At 37.1% G+C, this 20,498-nt stretch overlaps 1 protein-coding gene across 3 annotated transcripts in view; it reads left to right on the top strand.

The window, feature by feature from the left end:
* Window positions 1-20,498, top strand: part of MELK (maternal embryonic leucine zipper kinase) — a 97,601-nt gene that overhangs the window by 52,141 nt on the left and 24,962 nt on the right. For all 3 annotated transcript variants that reach the window (XM_041762805.1, XM_041762803.1, XM_041762804.1), the window contains 3 exons: window positions 2,348-2,416; window positions 4,065-4,163; window positions 14,719-14,805. In XM_041762805.1, the coding sequence (XP_041618739.1) occupies window positions 2,348-2,416; window positions 4,065-4,163; window positions 14,719-14,805 (255 nt within the window). The remainder of the gene's footprint in view (window positions 1-2,347; window positions 2,417-4,064; window positions 4,164-14,718; window positions 14,806-20,498) is intronic.

Genomic DNA, 20,498 nt, shown 5'->3' with positions numbered 1-20,498 from the left:
CTGGACTGAAGGCAGCGCTAAACTGCTGAGCCACCCGGGCTGCCCGTTGTCCCTGAACTCTTATTAACACTGGATAATGTTCATCTTAAGTTCATCAATTTGATAGACAACAGATGGCATTGTATTTTTGTTTAAATTAATTACTTTTTTATTACTAGATTAGCTGGACATATTTTCATGTTTATTGGCTGTTTAAAAGTTCTTGTTTTGGAAATTATCCATGAATATACTTTGCTCATTTTCTTTTGGAGTGTTTGCTTTTCATCCCATTCCTTTATTTATTAAACAAGTATTAATTGAATACTTTCATATGCTAGGGCCAGACACTGTTCTTTGGGAATAGTACTGACAAAATCCCTGTGATTAAGGAGCTTATATTCTGTTGTAGTGAGGCAGAAAATAAACCAGTAAATATGTAATATGATGAATGGGGATAAGGACTGAAGAAAAAGTAGGCATTAAAGGGAGGTAGAGAATGATTGTGGAGAATGCTGTGTTATAAAAGGGGTCGTGGAAGGCCTGACTGATATGACTAGTGTGTGAGTAGAGACCTGAACATTGAGGCAAAAGTTCTGCTGATGTTTGGGGAAAGCACTATAAGGCAGAAGAAACAAACAGTGCAAAGGCCCTGAGGTTGGACTGTGTTTGACATGTGACTGTAGTTTGGTGAATGAGAAGGAGAATTAGGAGGTGAATCTGAGAGGTGACAAGGAGTTGGGTGAATATGGGGGATATAGAACATGCATGCAGGGCCTTGGAACCAGAATAAGGTATTTGGATTTTATTCTGAGTGATCTGGGGAAGCATTGGAGAGTTTTGAGTGGTAAAGTGGCATGACATGACCCGATATTTTAAGAGAACATTGATGGTGGTCAGTGGAGACTAGACTGGTGGATGGGAGGGGCAATAGTGGAATTTGGAACATCAGTTAGGAGCATCTTGCAGTATGCTAGATGGGAGTTGCTAGTGGCATGGTGGAAGTAGTGACAAGTGGATCAGATGTGAACTGTGAGAAAAAGGAATTAAAGATGACTGTTTTTTGGCCATTTGCAGAGATGGGGGAAAATGTGGGTAGAACAGGTTGGCTGGTGGTGAAATCTTAGTAATTTGTAAGAGCTTTTTATGTGATGAAGTTTATTAATAGTCATTTAGGTGAAAAAAATTTTCTTTCCTCAATTTGCTTTTAGTTAACTTTAAAAAAAATGATTTCTTTTTTTTCTTTTTAAAGACTCTATTTATTTATTCATGAGAGACACACAGAGAGAGGCAGAGACACAGGCAGAGGGAGAAGCAGGCTCCATGCAGGGAGTTTGATGTGGAACTCTGTCCTAGGACTCTGGGATCAAGCCCAGAGCCAAAGGCAGCCGCTCAACCGTTGAGTCACCCAGGCATCCCTTTAGTTAACTTTTTTTTTTTTAGTTAACTTTCTTAGTGCTGTTTTATTATACAGAAATGTCAACTGTTAGTCTTTATAGTTTTTGGCTTTGCTGTCATGTTTAGAAAGATTCGAAAAATAATCACCGATTTTTTACTTAAGTACTCTATGGCTTTGTATTTGCATTCCCTCTTTAATCCGGATGAAATTAATTGGGTGTAAACTCTGAATTAAAGCTCAATCTTAATTTTTTCAAATAATTTACCTTTTATCCTGGCATCATTAAACAATTTGTTCATTGCTGAGAGAAATGATTATATTATTTCCTCTGAATTGAGAAAGAAGTGAGTGGCAGGTTGTGTAAAGAGATGTTCTATAACATATTAGTGTTTAGCAAGCCCCTGGTCTTGTGTTTGGTTGATGACACAGTAACTCCAATTTCTAAGTATCCTAGCCGAAATATGCACTTAGAAAATAGCTTTCATCAGTTTCCCTCAATGATTGTGAATTATGTCCTGTGGATGATATGTGACTTATTTTTTACCTCAGCCTATGTCCTGCCACCAAATATGCTTTTCTCCTACCTCATTTTGTCAACTGATAATTGTTCTGAGATTATAAACTAAAATTTGCCTTAGCAGTAAGAAAATTGACAATGATGTGTGCTGGCTGTCCGTTTAATCACATTACAGATTCCAAAGCCCCCCACATTTATGTATTCCAGTTTTATTCTTTGTGTTTTAGTCCTTCTCTGTTATGTGGCTACTGTAGAGGTGACAATAGTTAATTTATTGGATTTTCTTCTTTAGTGCAAGAAATATGTTTCTAATGTTGTTAATGATATTTACTAAATCTTATAGTTGGGTTAAATCTTCAAGCTTGGAAGTAAACCTACAGCATTTTGTTATCATAGAAATTTATGTCAAGGCTGATTGAACCTAAATCTCTTAAATATTTCTTTGTTTTTTGTAGAGAGGGAAATATGAGGTTCCTAAGTGGCTCTCTTCTAGTAGCATTCTGCTTCTTCAACAAATGCTACAGGTAAACTTTGTTATTTATTTTTAAATAAGAGAAGTCTACTGCAATTGTTTGATCCAACTTTAACATGTCTGTGATACTGCTATTTTTGGAGGACACTGTTGTTTTTCTGTTAGTTTAAAAAAATTTCATTCATTATGTCTGCCGCTCTCCACTAGATGCTTTCTTACTTGTGTTGCAAATGCATTTTCTTTTAGACCTCTACTGTGTATCTTTGCTGATGTGGTTCTCCTTCCTTTTTCTTGAGCATTGTCTATTTTCTCTGACCTGCTCTTGCTTTACTGTCTTCCACTTTCTTGCTCCCACTCTTATACATTAAGTGTATAGTGTAATAGATAGGGAATATATGCTTGAATGAGCTGGTGTACAATCAGGTGGACCCCATGACCTAGTGCAATGGTTCTCAAACTTTAGCACATGTCAGGATTACCAGATAGCCTTATTAAAACACAGATTGCTGGGTGCCACCTCGAGAGTCTCTGATTCAATAGATCTGGAGCAGGACTAGGAATTTGCCTTTCTAACAAGCTTCTAGATGCTGTTGATGCTGCTTGTCATGGAACCACCCTTTGAGAACCACTGATTTACGGGAATGGCCTCTGAGGACTAAAGGTGGGAGTGCTAAAGTCTAGGTATCTGCCCTGCCAATCAATAGGCATGCCACCTAAATTGGTTCTAATCTGTCAAATGGGGATTCTGAGCCTAGCCTCACTGCTCTGTAGTGTTATGAGGATAAAATGAGTTAAATAGGAAACACTTTGAAAATATGAGTACCTTATTAGTGCAGTTTTTTTTCATTGTTATGTGTTCAGAATATCTTCCAGTTTTTTTTTTTTTTAAGATTTTATTTATTTATTCATGAGAGACACAAAGAGAGAGAGAGGGGCAGAGACACAGGCAGAGCGAGAAGCAGGCTCCATGCAGGGAGCCTGATGTAGGACTCGATCCTGGGTCTCCAGGATCACACCCTGGGCTGAAGGCGGCGCTAAACTACTGAGCCACCCGAGCTGCCCTCTTCCAGTTTTCCCATCTATTAAGCCATCTTCGTTTTTATTCAAAATTTACCTCAGGCTCACCCACCTTGATTAAGTAGGGCCAGACCACCAAATCTCCATAATGAGATTGAAAACACCTCATCCTTTCTTCTAAACTCCAGAAAACTTAATCTTTGTTGATTAATTTTCCTCTCCTCACATTTGAAAATTACAAATAGAAAAGAAAGGTGTGCTTTTCAACTTGTTCTATGTGATTGTAAGCTCATCGGAGGTAGAGATTGCATATTCACTATGAATGCCCTGCATTGTGGCTGCTTGAATATTAAATTGGTGAATATTTCCTGTGAATAGGTTTTCCAGCAAAGACTATTACATCATACAATAGATTGACTGAACTTCATGAATAATGTCCATACCAATGAAGTTCATGTTTGTTAAACATTTATCTTCTAAGCGTGTGTTGGTTGCTATAGTTTTCTTGCCTCTATTGCCTTTTTTAAAGAATTTATTCCAAGGCCATTTTAAGGTCTTTGGCAGCATTTTTGTGATGATAAAGTTTACATCTGTTCTGATGAATTTTGAGTTCTCAGGAGGAAAGGAGTTCTGTGTTCCCTATTTGAAATGTTAATCTCTAGCTACTTCTCAATGGCCACTAGGTGGACCCAAAGAAACGGATTTCTGTGAAAAATCTATTGAGCCATCCCTGGATCATGCACGATTACAACTGTCCTGTTGAGTGGCAGAGCAAGAATTCTGTAAGTAAAATGAAGTCTGGTAGAATTTTTCAAAAAAACTTTGATCTTTGTGTGGATTTAAGACCTACAGCAATAAGGTTTAAATATAAAAGAAAATGTATTTTATAGACTTGTTTATCAGATTGGTGTTTGTGAGGTTTGTAACCTAATTATAAATTTGCCTGTTAATCTCTAGGACAGTAGCTCTTAATTTGGGCTGCACATGAGAATCATTGGGACCTTAAAAAAAATGCCTGTGCCTATCTTAGAAGAGTTAGTGGATATTTTTAAAAGCTTCCAAATATTTCTCACATGTAGTCAGGATTGTGAATCATGTTCTGGAAATCACAGGCAAGTCACTTAACTTTACCAAATCTATTTATTTGTTTGTAAAAAGTAGATTAAACCACTTCTATCTACTTCCCAGAGTAGTATGAAGTTATAGCAGTTCTCAAAATTTTAAGTCTGAAGACTCCTTTACATTTTTTTTTTTTTAAGATTTTATTTATTCATGAGAGAGAGAGAGAGGCAGAGAGAGAAGCAGGCTCCATGCAGGGAGCCTGATGCAGGACTCGATCCTGGGACTCCAGGATCACACCCTGCCCTGAAGGCAGGTGCTAAACCACTGAGCCACCCAGGGATCCCCGACTCCTTTACATTCTTAATATTTATTGATTGATTCATTTAAAAGTAATAATAGTAAACCTATTACATTTTATCTCATTAATATTTTTGTGAAAAATAACTTTAAAAAATAAATTCAATAAGAGAAGTAGCATCTTTGCAAATTTCTTTAAAATCTAGCTTGACAGAAGATGCTAAGATCTCATCTACTTCTATATTGTTTTGATCTGTTGTTTTGATTGAAACATGGGAAGAAAAAACAGCCCCACACAGATATGTAGTAGGAAAATGGGTAAACACTTTAAAAGCTTTTTCAGATAATTAGGGATATTCTGTGATAGTCCATTAAAACTTGGCAAATAATGGTTTCTTAAGGGTTAGTTGCTTGTGGAATCAATGAAGTTGTTGTATTCTATTACATTAAAATCCATTGATCTGCCCATTGAATCTCTTCCCCATGTAACATTATGCATTGGTCATTTGGAAAATATTGGTTCACTGAGTTATACAGATCTTCCAGATGTTAACGCCTTTCATTATACAATAGAAAAAACCCCCTCACATTCCTTAAAGTCATATTGATCTCATCAGAAAAGTATTTAAGAATTGGAAAGCTGTTAAACTAATGGTGGCAGGTATAAATTTTCCAAAATCCTAATTTTTTTTTAAAGATTTATTTCTTTTAGAGGGGGGAGGGGCAGAGAGAGAGAGAACGTCTTAAGCAGACTCCACACTGAGCACAGAATCCAACATGGTCAATCTCACAACTCTGAGAGCATGACCTGAGCTGAAACCAAGAGTTGGATACTAACTGTACCACCCAGGCATACCCCAAAATCCTAATTTTTGCTCAAAAGCCCAAATCATATCATTAGCAACAAATACTATCTGTTGTTTGTTTTCCTTTAAGTGATAAGTCCATTTTGTTCATTTTTGAGAAAATGCCCAATACCCAAGTGTAAATAATTATAACTTGTCTTTCAAGTAAAAATGGTGTTCTATGAAGAAAACAGGTAATTCAATTCCTAACTTGTCACACAAGTGCTTTTCCTCCAAACGGCCATCATATTTTGGCATGCAGAAGTGCTTTATTCATACTTCTCATTTTGTCACACAGAATATAAAAAACATGTACTGAGTGGCCAAGAGTTAATAAAATTAATACTTTTTACTACTTCATCAATGATATTCCTAATTGAAACTGGCTTAAAAAATTGTTTTTTGAACTATAAGTGCATGACAGAGATATAGTTTGGTGTCACTGCATTGATTTGTACTAAGGCACCAGCAGTGTTACTACTCAATCAGTACTTTTGCATCATCACTATAAATGTTAATATTGTAAAAAATGAAAAACAGTATTATTATAAAAATATTTTTGACCTTGGAGATCCTCAGGGCTCTGTGGGCTACCCACTGAGAACTGGTCTAATATATTTATGTGAAAGAACTTTAACACAGAGTCCCATGTGAGTTTAAACAGTTATTTAAATAAATATTCTTCCATTAATATTTAAATCTTTTTTTCCTTACCAAATGGCAAAATGTAAATATTACTGAAGGATATGTATGCTTTGATATTGGTTAACTATTATTGTATAAAATGAAATCTCAAAATTTAGTGTCTTCAAACAATATTATAACTCATAATTCTGTGGACCAGCAAGTTTGGGCTGGCTTACCTGGGCAGTTCTTGTGCAGGTCTTACCTGGAGTCGCTCATGTGACTGTAGTCATCTGGTGACTTGATTATAGCTGGATGGTCTATACCTCACTCAAAAGAGCAGCTATTTGTACTGGCTGTTTGTTGGGCCACATTGTGTGCAGCCGGCTAGTCTGGGCTTCTTGGAATGCTGCCTGGATTCCAAAAGAGGCAAGAAAATGGGCAAACAATCTTTACTTTTTCAAGCTCTGCTTGCATCATGTTTGCTAATATCCCATTCATCAAAGCAAGCCACATGAAAGGTGTGTCCTTCTAAATCAATACAATTCTTATCCCTAATATATGGATAAGGGAATCAAGAAATGAAAAACAATGATTTAAAAAATTAATTTTGAAGACTGGCATTGCTTTACATCTTTGCAGATTACTTTTGAATCTGGCTGAATAGAAGACATTCAGATATTTACCTTCTTTTGCATTCAGTCTGTTTTGATATGTTGTTTTGACTGAAGCATGTGAAGAAAATGTAGCCTCACATAGATATGTGGTTAGAAAAGTAATTTAATACTTTAGTATATGTGCTGCTGAAGCAAGCACTAATTTAGTACTTTAAAGGAGAAGTATTTTAATGGCCTTTTCAGATAATTGGGCACGTTGTCTGATAATCCACTAAAATTTCTGCAGTGGAGTCGGGTATGTGCATGGGTCAACAGATTAGCTCGGTGGTTTTTCAGACATGCCACAATGTGGACTTGGTATAACCATCAGGTATTTGCTTTCTGGGATAATCACCCTAATAAATAGAAATACTCTTCCCAATGGCCAACTGGTCTTGGAAAAACAGAGTGTGCTTGTTTTTAGCTCATTCTCAGTAGTCTGACCACTGTTATGAAATACCTTCTCAGGATGCCTGGGTGGCTCAGTGATTGAGCGTTTGCCTTCAGCTCAGGACATGATCCTAAACTGGGATCATGCCCTGAGCTGAAAGCAGATGCCCAACTGGTGAGCCACTCAGGTGTTTCAACCCCCATTTTAAAAATAAATAAATAAATAAATTCATTCATTCATTCAATCCCCCCATTTAAAAAAAGATTTTATTTTTAAGTAATCTCCACACACACAACATGGGTCTTGAACTCACAATCCCAAGATCAAAAGTCCATTGATAATCAAAAGTCCATTGACTGAGCCAGGTAGGCACCCCTCTTTGAATTAATATTTTTGTATTCTTTGGCTAAATATCTAGTATTATGATTGCTGGAGCATAGAGTAGTTCTGTTTTAATCCCGGGGTTCTGGGATCGAGTCCCACATTGGGCTCCCTGCATGGAGCCTGCTTCTCCCTCTGCCTATGTGTCTGCCTCTCTCACTGTGTCTTTCATGAATTAATAAATAAAATCTTAAAAAAAAAAAAAAAAGAAATCCCTCTCATTCTCTTGTGACTGTCAGCTCCTAAAATTTCTCTTCTCTATATTCCCTTTGGTCTTCCATGACATCTTTAGTATCTGTTGAGCAAATGCAGTTAGAGCAGCAACTTAATTCTTTTTTTTTTAAGTTTTTGTTTAAATTCTAGTTAACATATAGTGTAATATTTGGGTACATAATATAGTGATTCTTTCTTAAAAAATTTATTTATTCATGAGAGAGAGAGAGAGAGAGAGAGAGAGGCAGAGACACAGGCAGAGGGAGAAGCAGGCTGCATGCAGGGAGCCCAACGTGGGACTCGATCTGGGGACTGCAGGATCACACCATGGGCCAAAGGCCGCGCTAAACCGCTGAGCCACCTGGGCATCCCTAATATAGTGATTCAATACTACTACACATTACCTGGTGCTCATCAAAACACATGCACTTCTTAATCCCCATCACCTACTTCTACTTCACCCCTTCCCCCACAGCCTCCCTTCTGCTAGCCATCAGTTTGTTCTCCAAGAGTGTGTTTCTTGGTTTGCCTCTCCTCCTCTTTTTTCCCTTTGCTTGTTTTGTTGTTTCTTAAATTCCACATATGAGTGAAATCATATGGTATTTGTCTTTCTCTGACTTATTTTACTTAGCATAATGCTCTCTAATTCCATCCATGTTGTTGCAAATGACAAGATTTCATTCTTTTTTAATGGCTGAATAATATTCCATTGTATGGATATATACCACATCTTCTTTATCCATCCACTGATGGATATTTGAATTGTTCCTATAATTTGACTGTTGTAGATAGTGCTGCTATAAACATTGGGGTGCATATATCCCCCCATTTTATTTTACTTTATTTTTTAAAAAGATTTTATTTATTCATGAGAGAGAGGCAGAGACACAGGCAGAGGGAGAAGCACACCCCCTGCAAGGAGCCCGATGTGGGACTTGATCCTGGATCTGGGATCACGCCCTGAGCTGAAAGCAGATGCCCAACTGGTGAGCTACTCAGGTGTTTCAGTCCCCCCATTTAAAAAATTTATTTATTTATTCATTCATTCATTCATTCATTCATTCATTCAATTCCCCCCATTTAAAAAAAGATTTTATTTTTAAGTAATCTCCACATACAACATGGGGCTTGAACTCACAACCCAAGATCAAAAGTTGCATGCTCCATTGACTGAGCCAGGTAGGCACCCCTCTTTGAATTAGTATTTTTGTATTCTTTGGCTCAATATCTAGTATTATGATTGCGGGAGCATAGAGTAGTTCTGTTTTTAACCTTTTTAAGAAAAGATTTATTTATCTGAGAGAGCATGTGAACAGGGGGAGGGGGAGAGGGAAAGAATCTTGGGCAGACTCCTCGCTGAGTGTGTAGCCTGGTGCAGGGCTGGATCTCAGGATCCTGAGATCATGACCTGAGCCGAAAGCAAGCATTGGACACTTAACCAAACCAACTGAGCTACCCAGGTGCCCTACCCCCTTTTCTAACTTTTTGGGGAACCTCCTTAATATTTTCCAGAGTGGCTATATTTGCATTCCTACCAACAGTGCAAGAGCATTCATTCGCCTTTCTCTACATTCTCACCAATACCTGTTGTTTCTTATGTTGCTGATTTTAGCCATTCCGAAAGTTGTGAAGTGATAGATCATTGTTGTAGTTTTGATTTGCATTTCCCTGATGATGAGGATGTTGAGCATCTTTTCATGTGTCTGTTGGCCATCTGTATATCTTCTTTGAAAGATGTCTATTCATGTCTTCTGTCCATTTTTAACTGGATTGTTCATCTTTTGGGTTTGAGTAGTATAAGTTCTTTATATATTTTGGATAACTATCAGATATATCATTTGCAAATATCTTCTCCTATTCCAGAGTTTGCCTTTTAGTTTTGTTGTCTCGTTTACTGTGCAGAAGCTTTTTATTTTGATGTAATCCCAGTGGTTTGTTTTTTATTTTGTTTCCCTTACCTTAGGAGACATATCTAGAAAGAAGTTCTATGGCTAATGTCAAAGAAGTTACTGCTTATGTTCTCTTCTAGGATTTTTATGGTTTCTCACATTTATGTCTTTAATCCATTTTTGAATTTATTTTGTTTTTGGTACAATTGTAAATGGGATTGATTCTTTAATTTATCCATTTCTTCTAGGTTGTCCAATTTGTTGACATATAGTTTTTCATAATATTCTCTTATAATTGTATTTCTGTGTTGTTGGTTATTTCTCGTTTCTCATTTGTGATTTTATTCATTTGATTTATTTGGGTCCTTTCTCTTTTCTTTTTGACAATTCTGGCAAGAGGTTTGTCAATTTTATTAATTTTTTTCAAAGAACCAGCTCCTTAATTCTATTGTTTTTTAGTTTCTATATTTATTTCTGCTCTAATCTTTATTATTTCCTTCCTTCTATGGCTTTAGGCTTCATTCATTATTCTTTTTCTAGCTCCTTTAGCTGTAAGGTTAGGTGGTTGAACAACAACTTCATTCTAGCAAATATCAGTATTGAGAGTCTAAGAACAGCAGTGTGCAGATATGTGATGAGTGTAATAGCAGGACCAAGGAAGCTAGGATGTGTCCCTTGTGAGGTAGAGGGAGTGGGTGGTACAAATGCCTGATTTCAGCCATTGGGGGTCCTCATTTCTCCATGTGTGGGAGGGCTTTGCAGGTGTTCCCAGCCATGATCCTAATAGGATAGAATACACTACTGCTTGCAATAGAACAGATATCAAAATGAAGAAAGTCTCTGATTTCATTGATATAAAAATTATTTTAAATTTAGGTGCAGTATGAAGTAAAATATATAGTTTTGAATGTTCAAAAAAAAGTGTCGTTTTCCTTATATTTTAGTATAATAATTGCTAATATTTACTGAATAGTTAATATAATTAAATAGTATGCTATTATAGTATAATATACTCCAGTATAATATAGAGCTCTTAGGATATATATATAGTATACTAATATATAGTATAATATATTATACTATACTAATATATCCTATATTATACTAGAGTATACTAGTATATTATAGTCTAGTATAATATAGAGCTCTTAGGATATTCCCTTTAAGAGTCAGGTGCTATTCCATGGGCTTTGTGTTTTTAACTCTTCTCTTCTAATCCTCATACTAGCCCTCTGAGGTAGATACTATTATTGTCTCCATTTTGCAGATGAAGCCACTAAGAGAATCATAAAGTAACTTCCCCAAGATCAAACAACTAGTAAGTGTAGAACCAGGATTTGAACCTAGATGGGCTCCAGAATATGATGGATCTAATGGGTCAAATAATTCAAATTTAGGGCCTGCATCCTGTGAGCTGTGGCCTTTGTGATGAGGATTGCTTGTCTGGTCACTGTTAAAATAGCCACTGGAGCAGAGTTGTGGAGAGGTGGCATTATGGTGTGATAGAACAAACTCTGGGCTAGGAATGAAACATGCCAGTTTTCCACATAATGCAGAAATTTTTCTGCATCTTCATTTTCTCACCTCCAAAATGGGTATTCTAATGTCAGCCTCTTATGTATGTTTGGGTTATGTTTTGCCATTTATAGAGTGCCTTCATGTGTTGTGTCATTCATCTGTCTTGCCTGCCTTGTAGCACTATTTCAGGGATCAAATGAGTAGTATACAGCAGAACTATTAGCAATTATTGTTGCTTTTCAAAGTATTTGCTTTTCTCCTCTCAGTATTATGTTTCTTCAAGAGTGTATTATAAAAAATAATTCAGATTTACTTGGATATTTAATGTATAGGTGCTATTCTATAACTCTATGCATGATCTCCTTCTGTCATTTTCACACATAGCTCTAGTACCCAAGTATTGTATCAAACAGAAGTTATATTCAGTTCTATTTTCTGCCCTACTGAACAGGAAATATAGTAGGCACGGATAATCCAAAATAATTGGCTGGCTTTTGATATTCATTTTTGTACTTAATTTAACTTGAGTATGTGTGGCTGAGAATTCAGAGTACAGATACAGATATTCCTTAACTTACAGGGTTGTGTCCCAATAAACCCATCGTAAGTTGAAAGTATCGTAAGTTGAAAATGCATTTTATACCTCTAACCTGCTGAACAGTATGGCTTAGCCTAGCCTACCTTAAACATGGTTAGAACATTTACATTAGCTCACAGTTGGGCAGAGTCATTTAACACAAAGTCTATTTTATAATAAAATGTTAAATATCTCATGTAATTTATTGATTACTGTACAGAAAGTGAAAAACAGAATGATTGGGTACAGATTGATTATAAATGTGTTGGCTCTTTATCCTCATGATCTCGTAGCTGACTGGGAGCTGCAGCTTGCTGCCCTACCCAGGATCACAAAAGAGTATCATACTGTATATCCTTAGTCTGGGAAAAGATTAAAAATTCAAAATTTGAAGTACGATTTTTACTGAATGTATATCGCTTTTGCACCAGGATAAGGTTGAAAAATTGTAAGTTGAACTATTATAAGTCTGGGACCATCTATACTTAAAAGTATTGAGTTTCTTTGGAAAACCCAGCTTGAGATAAACCATATTTTTCAAACTTTGGAGTCTTGTCCACCCCTCTTTATCCTTTCCAGTTTAGGAGTCCTGCAAAGAAGCTAGCACCTTCTTTCTACCCTCTCCTCTTTTCCCACACACACCTTGTGGTAAAGGTACAAAGCAGAAGGCCAGGGAGAGAGAGAAAGGGATTTTTTTTGTTTGTTTTAGGAGAGTAACTTTTTTTTTTTTTTAAAGAGAAAACTCTCAAGAGAGCAGGTCAGGGGGAAGGACAAAGGGAGAGAGAGAGGGAGAATCTTAAGTAGGCTCTGTAAGCACGGAGCCTGACAGGGGACTCAATCTCTTGACCTTGAGATCATGATCTGAACTGAAATCAAGAGTTGGATGCTTAACCAACTGAGCCACTTAAGCACACCTGTTTTTAGGAGAGTAACATTAAGATTACGGAAGGAACCCCAGAAATCTTCTTACTTGAGCAGTGGTCACATCAACTGGTGGTAAAGTGTCTGGGCTTCTGAGGTTGAGACCTTTCTGAAGGAGGAATCTACAGTTGGGGGAACTGCTAAGGTCAAAGCAACACAGTGAAAATTTATCTTAACATTTTGGACTCTTATAGTGCCATTAGTATAAGCCTCTGTGGTCTCCATATTTTCTGTAACCCATGAGGTTGTGTTTATACTGGCCAGTCATGCAGGTTGTTATGTCTAGTTATCCTCTATTTTAATGATGGCAGTGTGACTTTCTCTTGAATCCATTATTACAAGTGTGGTTTCCAGAACAAGGGAAGGTTCATGATATTGCTCTACTTTGTGTTAGGCAGACTTCTCCTGGCATATTATGTTTGGTTCTGAATGCTTTATGCTGAGGGTTGGTGACAACCTCGAGTGTGTGAACTAAAGAAAGGGCCAGAATGGTAAGGGGCGGTAATCATTGGAATGGTGGTTAAAGAAACTGGAAAAGAGAAAACTTGGCAAGGACAGGTTGGTTGTAATAGGAATATTCAAATTTTTGAAAAGCTCTTCATCAAAGAGGAAGTAAAACAACTGTTACTAATAATTTTTTGAGGGTCTATTCTATTTAGATGTTGTACGAGCCTATCAATATAACATGGATCGCAAGGTGGGTTCTATTTTTATTTTACAGATGATGGAACTGAGGCTCCGAGAAGTATCTATGCAAGGTCATACAGTTATTTAGTGACTTCACAATTCAAACCAAGGTCTTTCTAATTCCAAAGCCTGTTAGCCATCAGATTGTACTGACTCCCTGAATGGAGATTGTAGGCAGACAGATCTTAGGAGACAGATTGGAGAAGCAAGCCCTCCCAGCTGATCTGCTCCTGGTGAGGGGGACTTAGGGCAGAAGTGAAAGATTGCTTATTGGGGCTGTTGTGAAGAGGATTCATACATGGTAAAGGCAACTTTTAAATTACATTCTGTATGAATCTCTTCCACTGTGATCTTCTGAACACTGTGATCTTCTGAACTCCTGTTCTGGGTTCAGTCTAAGCCCTTTGACCTTTTGGTTCTCAGTGATTTGTGTTCGGTTCTCAGAACCTATTTCTGATCCTTCATGAATGGATCAGGATACTTGGATAATTTCTTTCCTTAAGCAAAATAAAGTTAGTCTAGAGACTATTTTACTTTTTAAAATTGTGCTTTGCTAGTACCGTCAGCATCATGAGGGCTCCTTGGATTGGTGCTAAACCCAAATGTAGCTTGAGGTGCATTGCACATTGCGCTACAAGTCTGAGCCATTCTTTTACCAGTCTGTTGTATAGCCACTGATGTTAGTGCCTAGATGACTGTTCCTTGATGAAAATGCCTACAGGTCTTACAGCAGGGAAGGAGGACATAGTGCCTTGGCTTATCACATAATTTTAACAATCATATAATGATGGAATGTAAAGGGCTAAGCAAAACTTCCTCTTCTTCTTCTTTTTTTTTTTTTTTAAAGATTTATTTATTTATTCATGAGACACACACACAGAGGAGAGAGAGAAAGAGAGAGGCAGAGAGAGAGGCACAGACACAGGCAGAAGGAGAAGCAGACTCCGTGCAGGGAGCCTGAGGTGGGACTTGATCCCAGGTCTCCAGGATCACACCCTGAACTGAAGGCAGTGCTAAACCGTTGAGCCACCTGGGCTGCCCAAAACTTCCTCTTCTTGAACTGCTTATTTTCACCTGCTAATATCTTTAAAAATTATGAAGAATGTTTATTCTTACTTAAGAATTTGATGAACTCAAAAAAAAAGAATTTGATGAACTCTTGTTATTTTTACATATTGGTATTGATTTTACAAAGCAATTATGCTAATTTTAAGATTTGAAAGCAATAAATATATTTGTAATTTTTTGTTAATAAAGTTTGTAATTTTTTTTGTAGATTATTCACCTCGATGAGGATTGCATAACAGAACTTTCTGTACATCACAGAAATAACAGGCAAACAATGGAGGATTTAATTTCACTGGTAAGAAATACAACATGAATTTGAGAATAGTATCTTTTGTTTTATTCTTTTTTTTTTTTTAATTTTTTTTTGTTTTATTCTTTATTGATAATAAATGTATTAATAAAGTACATTAAAAATAATATAGTGTTTTTCAAACCTGTGATTTTTTCATGGGTGTAAATATTATATTTATTTATGTGTGATTTTCACTCCATTCTTTACTCATATCTGCTGGATATCCTCTTAAAAATGACATTGATTACAGAATATTATAGTGGGAGAAAAATGAAGCAACAGAAGAAACTAGTCCATAGAGAATTGACGGAGTTCTTATTTTACTCCTTGAAATTCTCTAACATGGAACTATGATTTTGCTGTAGGAATAGGTAAACGCAAAGCACTTTATGTCTTACCTAAAAGCAACCCCATAGCATCACATCACCCTTAAGCTATGAACCAAATACCATGAAATCATTATCATGATTTCTGTGTTAGATTGTTTTAACTCTTTCAGATGCTTAATCTCGAGATTTTTTTCCTAGAGATAGAGGCACTCACAGCTGACTTTGAGTATAATCTAACCTGATAGGCAGAGATTGTGCCTAACTTTGCTCCTGGTTCAGTACTGTTCATCAACTATGATTTGTGTTTTTTCTCTTTTCTAATTGGCAAGGTAAAGGCCTTAAGAAAATATTTTTTTACTAAACAAAGCTTTGCTAAGCCACAGTTCTTTTCAGTGAGGAGATATAAAGGATTTATTTTGAATGATGTAATAAAGGTTCAGGAATGTGTCTGGAAAACAGAATGATAATTTAGTTTTTCATGGATAATGCCTTTATTTTATTTTTTTAAAGATTTTATTTATTTATTTGAGAGAGAGGGAGAAGCAGACTCCCCACTGAGCAGGGAGTCCCACATGAGTGGGGCGATCCTAGGATCTTAAGATCACCCTTACCTTTTACCTGAGTAAAAGGGAGAGGCATAATTTACTGAGCCACCGAGAAGCCCCAGATAATGCTTTTAAAGGAATAGCAAGAATTGGGAATTGCTGCAAGGGCCTTTATAATGAAAGTCTGAAGTTTCCATTTAAGTAACTTTAAAAAAAATAAGACTTTTTTTTAGGATGAAAGACTAGAAATCTTATGTATCTGAAATATAGTCTTCTATATTTCTGAATATGTATCTGAAATATAATCCAGATACTAAAATTTCTTTTAAATTTTTTATTTTAGGGCATCTGGGTGGCTCAGTTGATGTCTGCCTTTAGCTTAGGTTATGATCCCAGGGTCCTGGGATTGAGTCCCATGTTGGGTTCCCTGCTCAGTGGGGAGTCTGCTTCCCCTTCTGTGCTTCCCCCTGCTTGTGATCTCTTTCTTTCTCTAATAAATAAATAAATAAAAATCTTAAAATAATTAAAAAACTTGATTCTAGAAATTTTCAAACACCTACAAAAGTAGAATTGCTTAACAGAGATCTTCCATGCTGAGATCAGGTTTCAACAGTTAATGATGTTTTGCTGTTTTATCTGTATTCCAGCTCCCTCTCCCATCTGTCCTTTTTAACTACGATATTTCAAAGCTAGTCCTGACATCCTGTTTTTTGTTTTTTTGGTTTTTTTGAGAAAAAATTTGATGTGAGATCCACAGACTTTTAAAATCTGAATCTTAAAAGTAATATACTTAGTGGGGCACCTGAGTGGCTTGGTTGGGTGTCTGGCTCTTGATATCAGCTCAGGTCTTGATCTTGGGGTCATGAGTTTGAGCCCCACATTGGAATTTCAGGAACTATTGAAAAAGAGTTCTTAAATTGGTATCCTTTATGTGGTCTTTACATACAAATTACAAACTTAAGAGTGGAATGGAAATAGGAATTGTTTAATTCTGATACAGAAAAAGATTTTAGGTCAGCTGTGGTCTGTTACACTTTTTCTGGCACTTTGGGAACTTTGCCTTTATTTTGGGGGCTAGTTAGGACAGAGAAGTGAGTTTAGTGTGATCCATACTGGTACTGCTGATCTTTGTGCAGAGACAGAAACAATATTATTCTCAAATATTTGAGTCCTAGAACTCCTCTATATCATATACATGAGAATCCTTTGTTTTTAAGATCTTATTTATTTGAGAAAGAGAGAAGGTGAATGGGAGTAGGGGCAGAGGAAGAGGGAGAATCAGATCCCCACTGAGCCCGGAGCCTGATGCAGGGCTGGATCCCAGGACCTTGTGATCATGACCTGGGCCAAAGTTAGACACTTTACCAACTAAGCCACCTAGGCACCCCCTATACATGAGCACTCTTAAACTGCTTTTGATATGCAGAAGTTAGAGTTTCATATGTGTTTTGATTTTGAGCTATCTCACTGTAGCCCTCTTGAGACTCCTAATAGTGGTACTAGAGCTTCCTTCCACCTGATTGCTTTCCTTATTTTCCCCCAATTCTTCCAACTGTGAATGGCTGTGGATTGTGGGAGCAGCCCATCATCTGGTTGAGGGTCTTCACTGAGGATTACATGTGCATATGAGAACCTATTCCCACCAGCTCCTTCCCCCGCCCCTGCAGTGCAAATCCCCATGTATTCTGGTGGCAGAAGTTTAAAGATTGAGGGCCTCACGACTAAAGTCAGGAGAAGGATAGTGAGCCATTCCTCAATTTCTCAAACACTCTGTACCAGTCACTGTCTGTCCTCAGCCCAGGTGCCTGGATAGTTCTTTAACATGTAGCCTGTGTGAACAATAACTGGGGATTTTTAAATGTTTTGTTTTTTAGAAATGGAACCTTCTTTATGATAGGTAAACCTATTGCTTCACTTTCAGACATTTGACTTTCAAAACAGGGAGCTGCTTAAAAGATAAGGGAGACATTGGTTGTGTTAGACTTGTGGTTGGCAGCACTGAAAGCGTAACTAATATGCCAATTAATCTGTTATTGAACATAACTCCCCCGTGTATCTACTTGTAATGAGTAGTGTGCAGTAGCTATGGCAAAAGTCATAAAAAGGATGCCTTTTTGCTTAGGGATAAAGAGGGGTTAGAGTTATAAAACTCCTAGGCAGTTTTAGAGGACTCCATCTAAAACTGTCCAGGTATTGTTTACAATGCCTGGATTGTGCCGTACCGTTGTTGATAAACAAGAGGCAACATGTTTCTGAGCCATTGTCTGTAATCAGTTTATGGCATCTCTTTCAAAAGGGTAGGACTGTCGTACTGGAGAGAGGTTGTGACTCATGGTATTTACCCACTCCCAAGTACTTTCTCTAAGAAACTTTCTGTCCTTCCTTCCAACTCATCCTGTTTGGATTTAAAGCCACATTCTGTGATAATTTATCATAGTATTATATACTTCTTCCACTAGATCGATAGGTCCATTATATAAATTTCAAAGCATACCCGATGATTGTGGCCATCTAAAATATTAACTGATGAAATGTATTAATAAAAACAGTTTTTGGGACACCTGAGTGGCTCAGTGGTTAAGCGCCTGCCTTTGACTTGGGTCGTGATTCCAGGGTCCTGGGATCAAATCTCACATCAGGCTCCTCATGGGGAGCCTGCTTCTCCATCTACCTATTTCTCTGCCTCTTTCTGTGTCTCTCATGAATAAAAAAATCTTCAAACAAACAAACAGTTTTTATTTACACCTTTTTGGTAGTAGTCCCCTTTGGATCATGTGCCTTGTGAGGAGATACATACATGTATTAAATATTATTCAATATTATTAAACTTTAACACTCTAGTAGGGTAGAGAGTTACTTAGTCTAAGAGTACATACTTAGAAACTTTGAGTTATACATGGTGGATTGAACAGATATATTTATATCCACTGCTTCCTAAAACCTCACTAAAATAATAATAAAGAGCTAAAAAGATAAAAAATTCACAAAGAAGATGAGAATAAAAGAGGAGACAAAAAGTAATGTCAATAACATTGGGGGAGTTATAAAATAGATAAATGGCATCTGACATAGCGTTTTAAAGAAAGCTGAGAGCTAAGTGCCTGCAAGGGGGAAAAGAAAATAAGTGATTAGATCCCTAGGCTTAGGAACCAGAAATACTAGGAACCTCTGAAGTTAGGGAAGTAAGTAGGGTAGAAAACAGGAGGATCAGTTGAAAGTCTGTATTAGAAGCAGTTGGACTCAAGGTCCCTTTCTCTACCTTATGCTGCATGACTGCCATCTCTTCCTTACCCTAGCAGAAGATGGGAGACATTGAACAAGAAGCACTTGTGCACCATACACAGCTCAGGGGTAGGGGTGTTGAGCCATTCTGAAATGGATACGTGGACACATGTGGTCTTCATATTCAGTAGTGAACCACTTAACCACCTTCCCTATTCAACTCTTAGAGTGCTAGACCCAGGATTTTATCCTGTTTGCAGTGGGAGTGGGGAAAATATTGGAAGATTCAGTTCTGGGGAAGAGCCAAGAGAGAGGACCTACTATACCAGTGATTGGGAGTTAAGATTTATGTCTGTTTACCATAGAGAAAAGCCCTGAAGGTGATAAGCAGTCTCAAACTATGCATAGAGCCTTTAGTTAGCTGTGCTTTATAATTCTTTACCTTTAAATAGAGACAGGCAGCCAAAGATTACCAGACATTTGAGGAAAGCCTCTAAAATGAAAATCAGAGATCAAAACAAATGGCAGGGGTGGTGAGGGGGGGAGAAGGAAGAAAAGCAAAGATACTCAGAAATAACAGATAATGCAGAGAGTGGAAGAAAATGCCTAGAAATGATAATATTCTCAGAGATAAGAGAAGCTATTTCTTTTTTGAAATAAGAATAAAATGACTAAAAAGGAACATTTCAAGAGATAGCACTTGAAAATTTAAGATATGACCACAGAAATGAAAAGCTTAGTAGAAATGATTGAGAATAAAATTAAAGGAAAATCTTTCAAAAGTAGAATCTAAAGACAAAGAGATGCACAAATAGAACAGAATGGGTAAGAAAGGTCCAACATACAAATAATAGAAGTTGCAGGAAGATAAAACAGAAGAAAGGAGGGAAGGGAAGAAAGCATCAAAGAAATAATACAAGAAGAATAATACAAGAAGAAAGAGGAATATTTGGAATCAGGGAAACTAGGGACACATTGTAGATTAGAGGTGAAGGGCATCCCTAGACTGATAGTTGAGTTGCAGGTTGAAAAAGAAGCCAGTCCAGAGTGGAGCAAGGAATGCAGACATGGAATATCTTCAAAAGGGCAATGGAAGAGGGAACAGATTAGCTGGTGTGTATGGGCATGCTGAGAAGGTAAAGAGTGCTGGAGAGTGTGGAGTTGAATTAGTAAGACAAGTAACTGCCTCTTTTTTATATTTAATTTTGGGAAAAACCAAGATACAAAGGAAAGAAATGCAAGGGTAGCACCCTGCATAGTTTAGCTGCAGTTCTGTACTGGTTGTTAAGATATTAGAATATTTATCTACTCATTGATAAAGAACTGCTACTCTGAGTGCCCTCCCTGTTATCTCTTACCTCCCTTAGGTCCCCTGAGCACCTCCTTGGGACCCAGTGATTAAAAGGTTAATAATTGTCATGGCAAAGGTGCCTCAGGGCCCTACTTTCCTCTCAGTTCTCTGTTCAGGGTACCAATTAAGTATTTGAACATTCCCCCTACTCAGTAGTGAATACTATTTACATAATCATAATAGTGTAAATATTGATTTAACTAAAAATTGTGATAAAATTATAGTAGGAGGATGCAAGGAGGAAGAATG

The sequence above is a fragment of the Vulpes lagopus genome, chromosome 7 (assembly GCF_018345385.1).
Source record: "Vulpes lagopus strain Blue_001 chromosome 7, ASM1834538v1, whole genome shotgun sequence".
In the NCBI taxonomy this organism is placed as follows: Eukaryota; Metazoa; Chordata; class Mammalia; order Carnivora; family Canidae; genus Vulpes; species Vulpes lagopus.
This window is presented reverse-complemented; position numbering and strand designations above follow the sequence as displayed.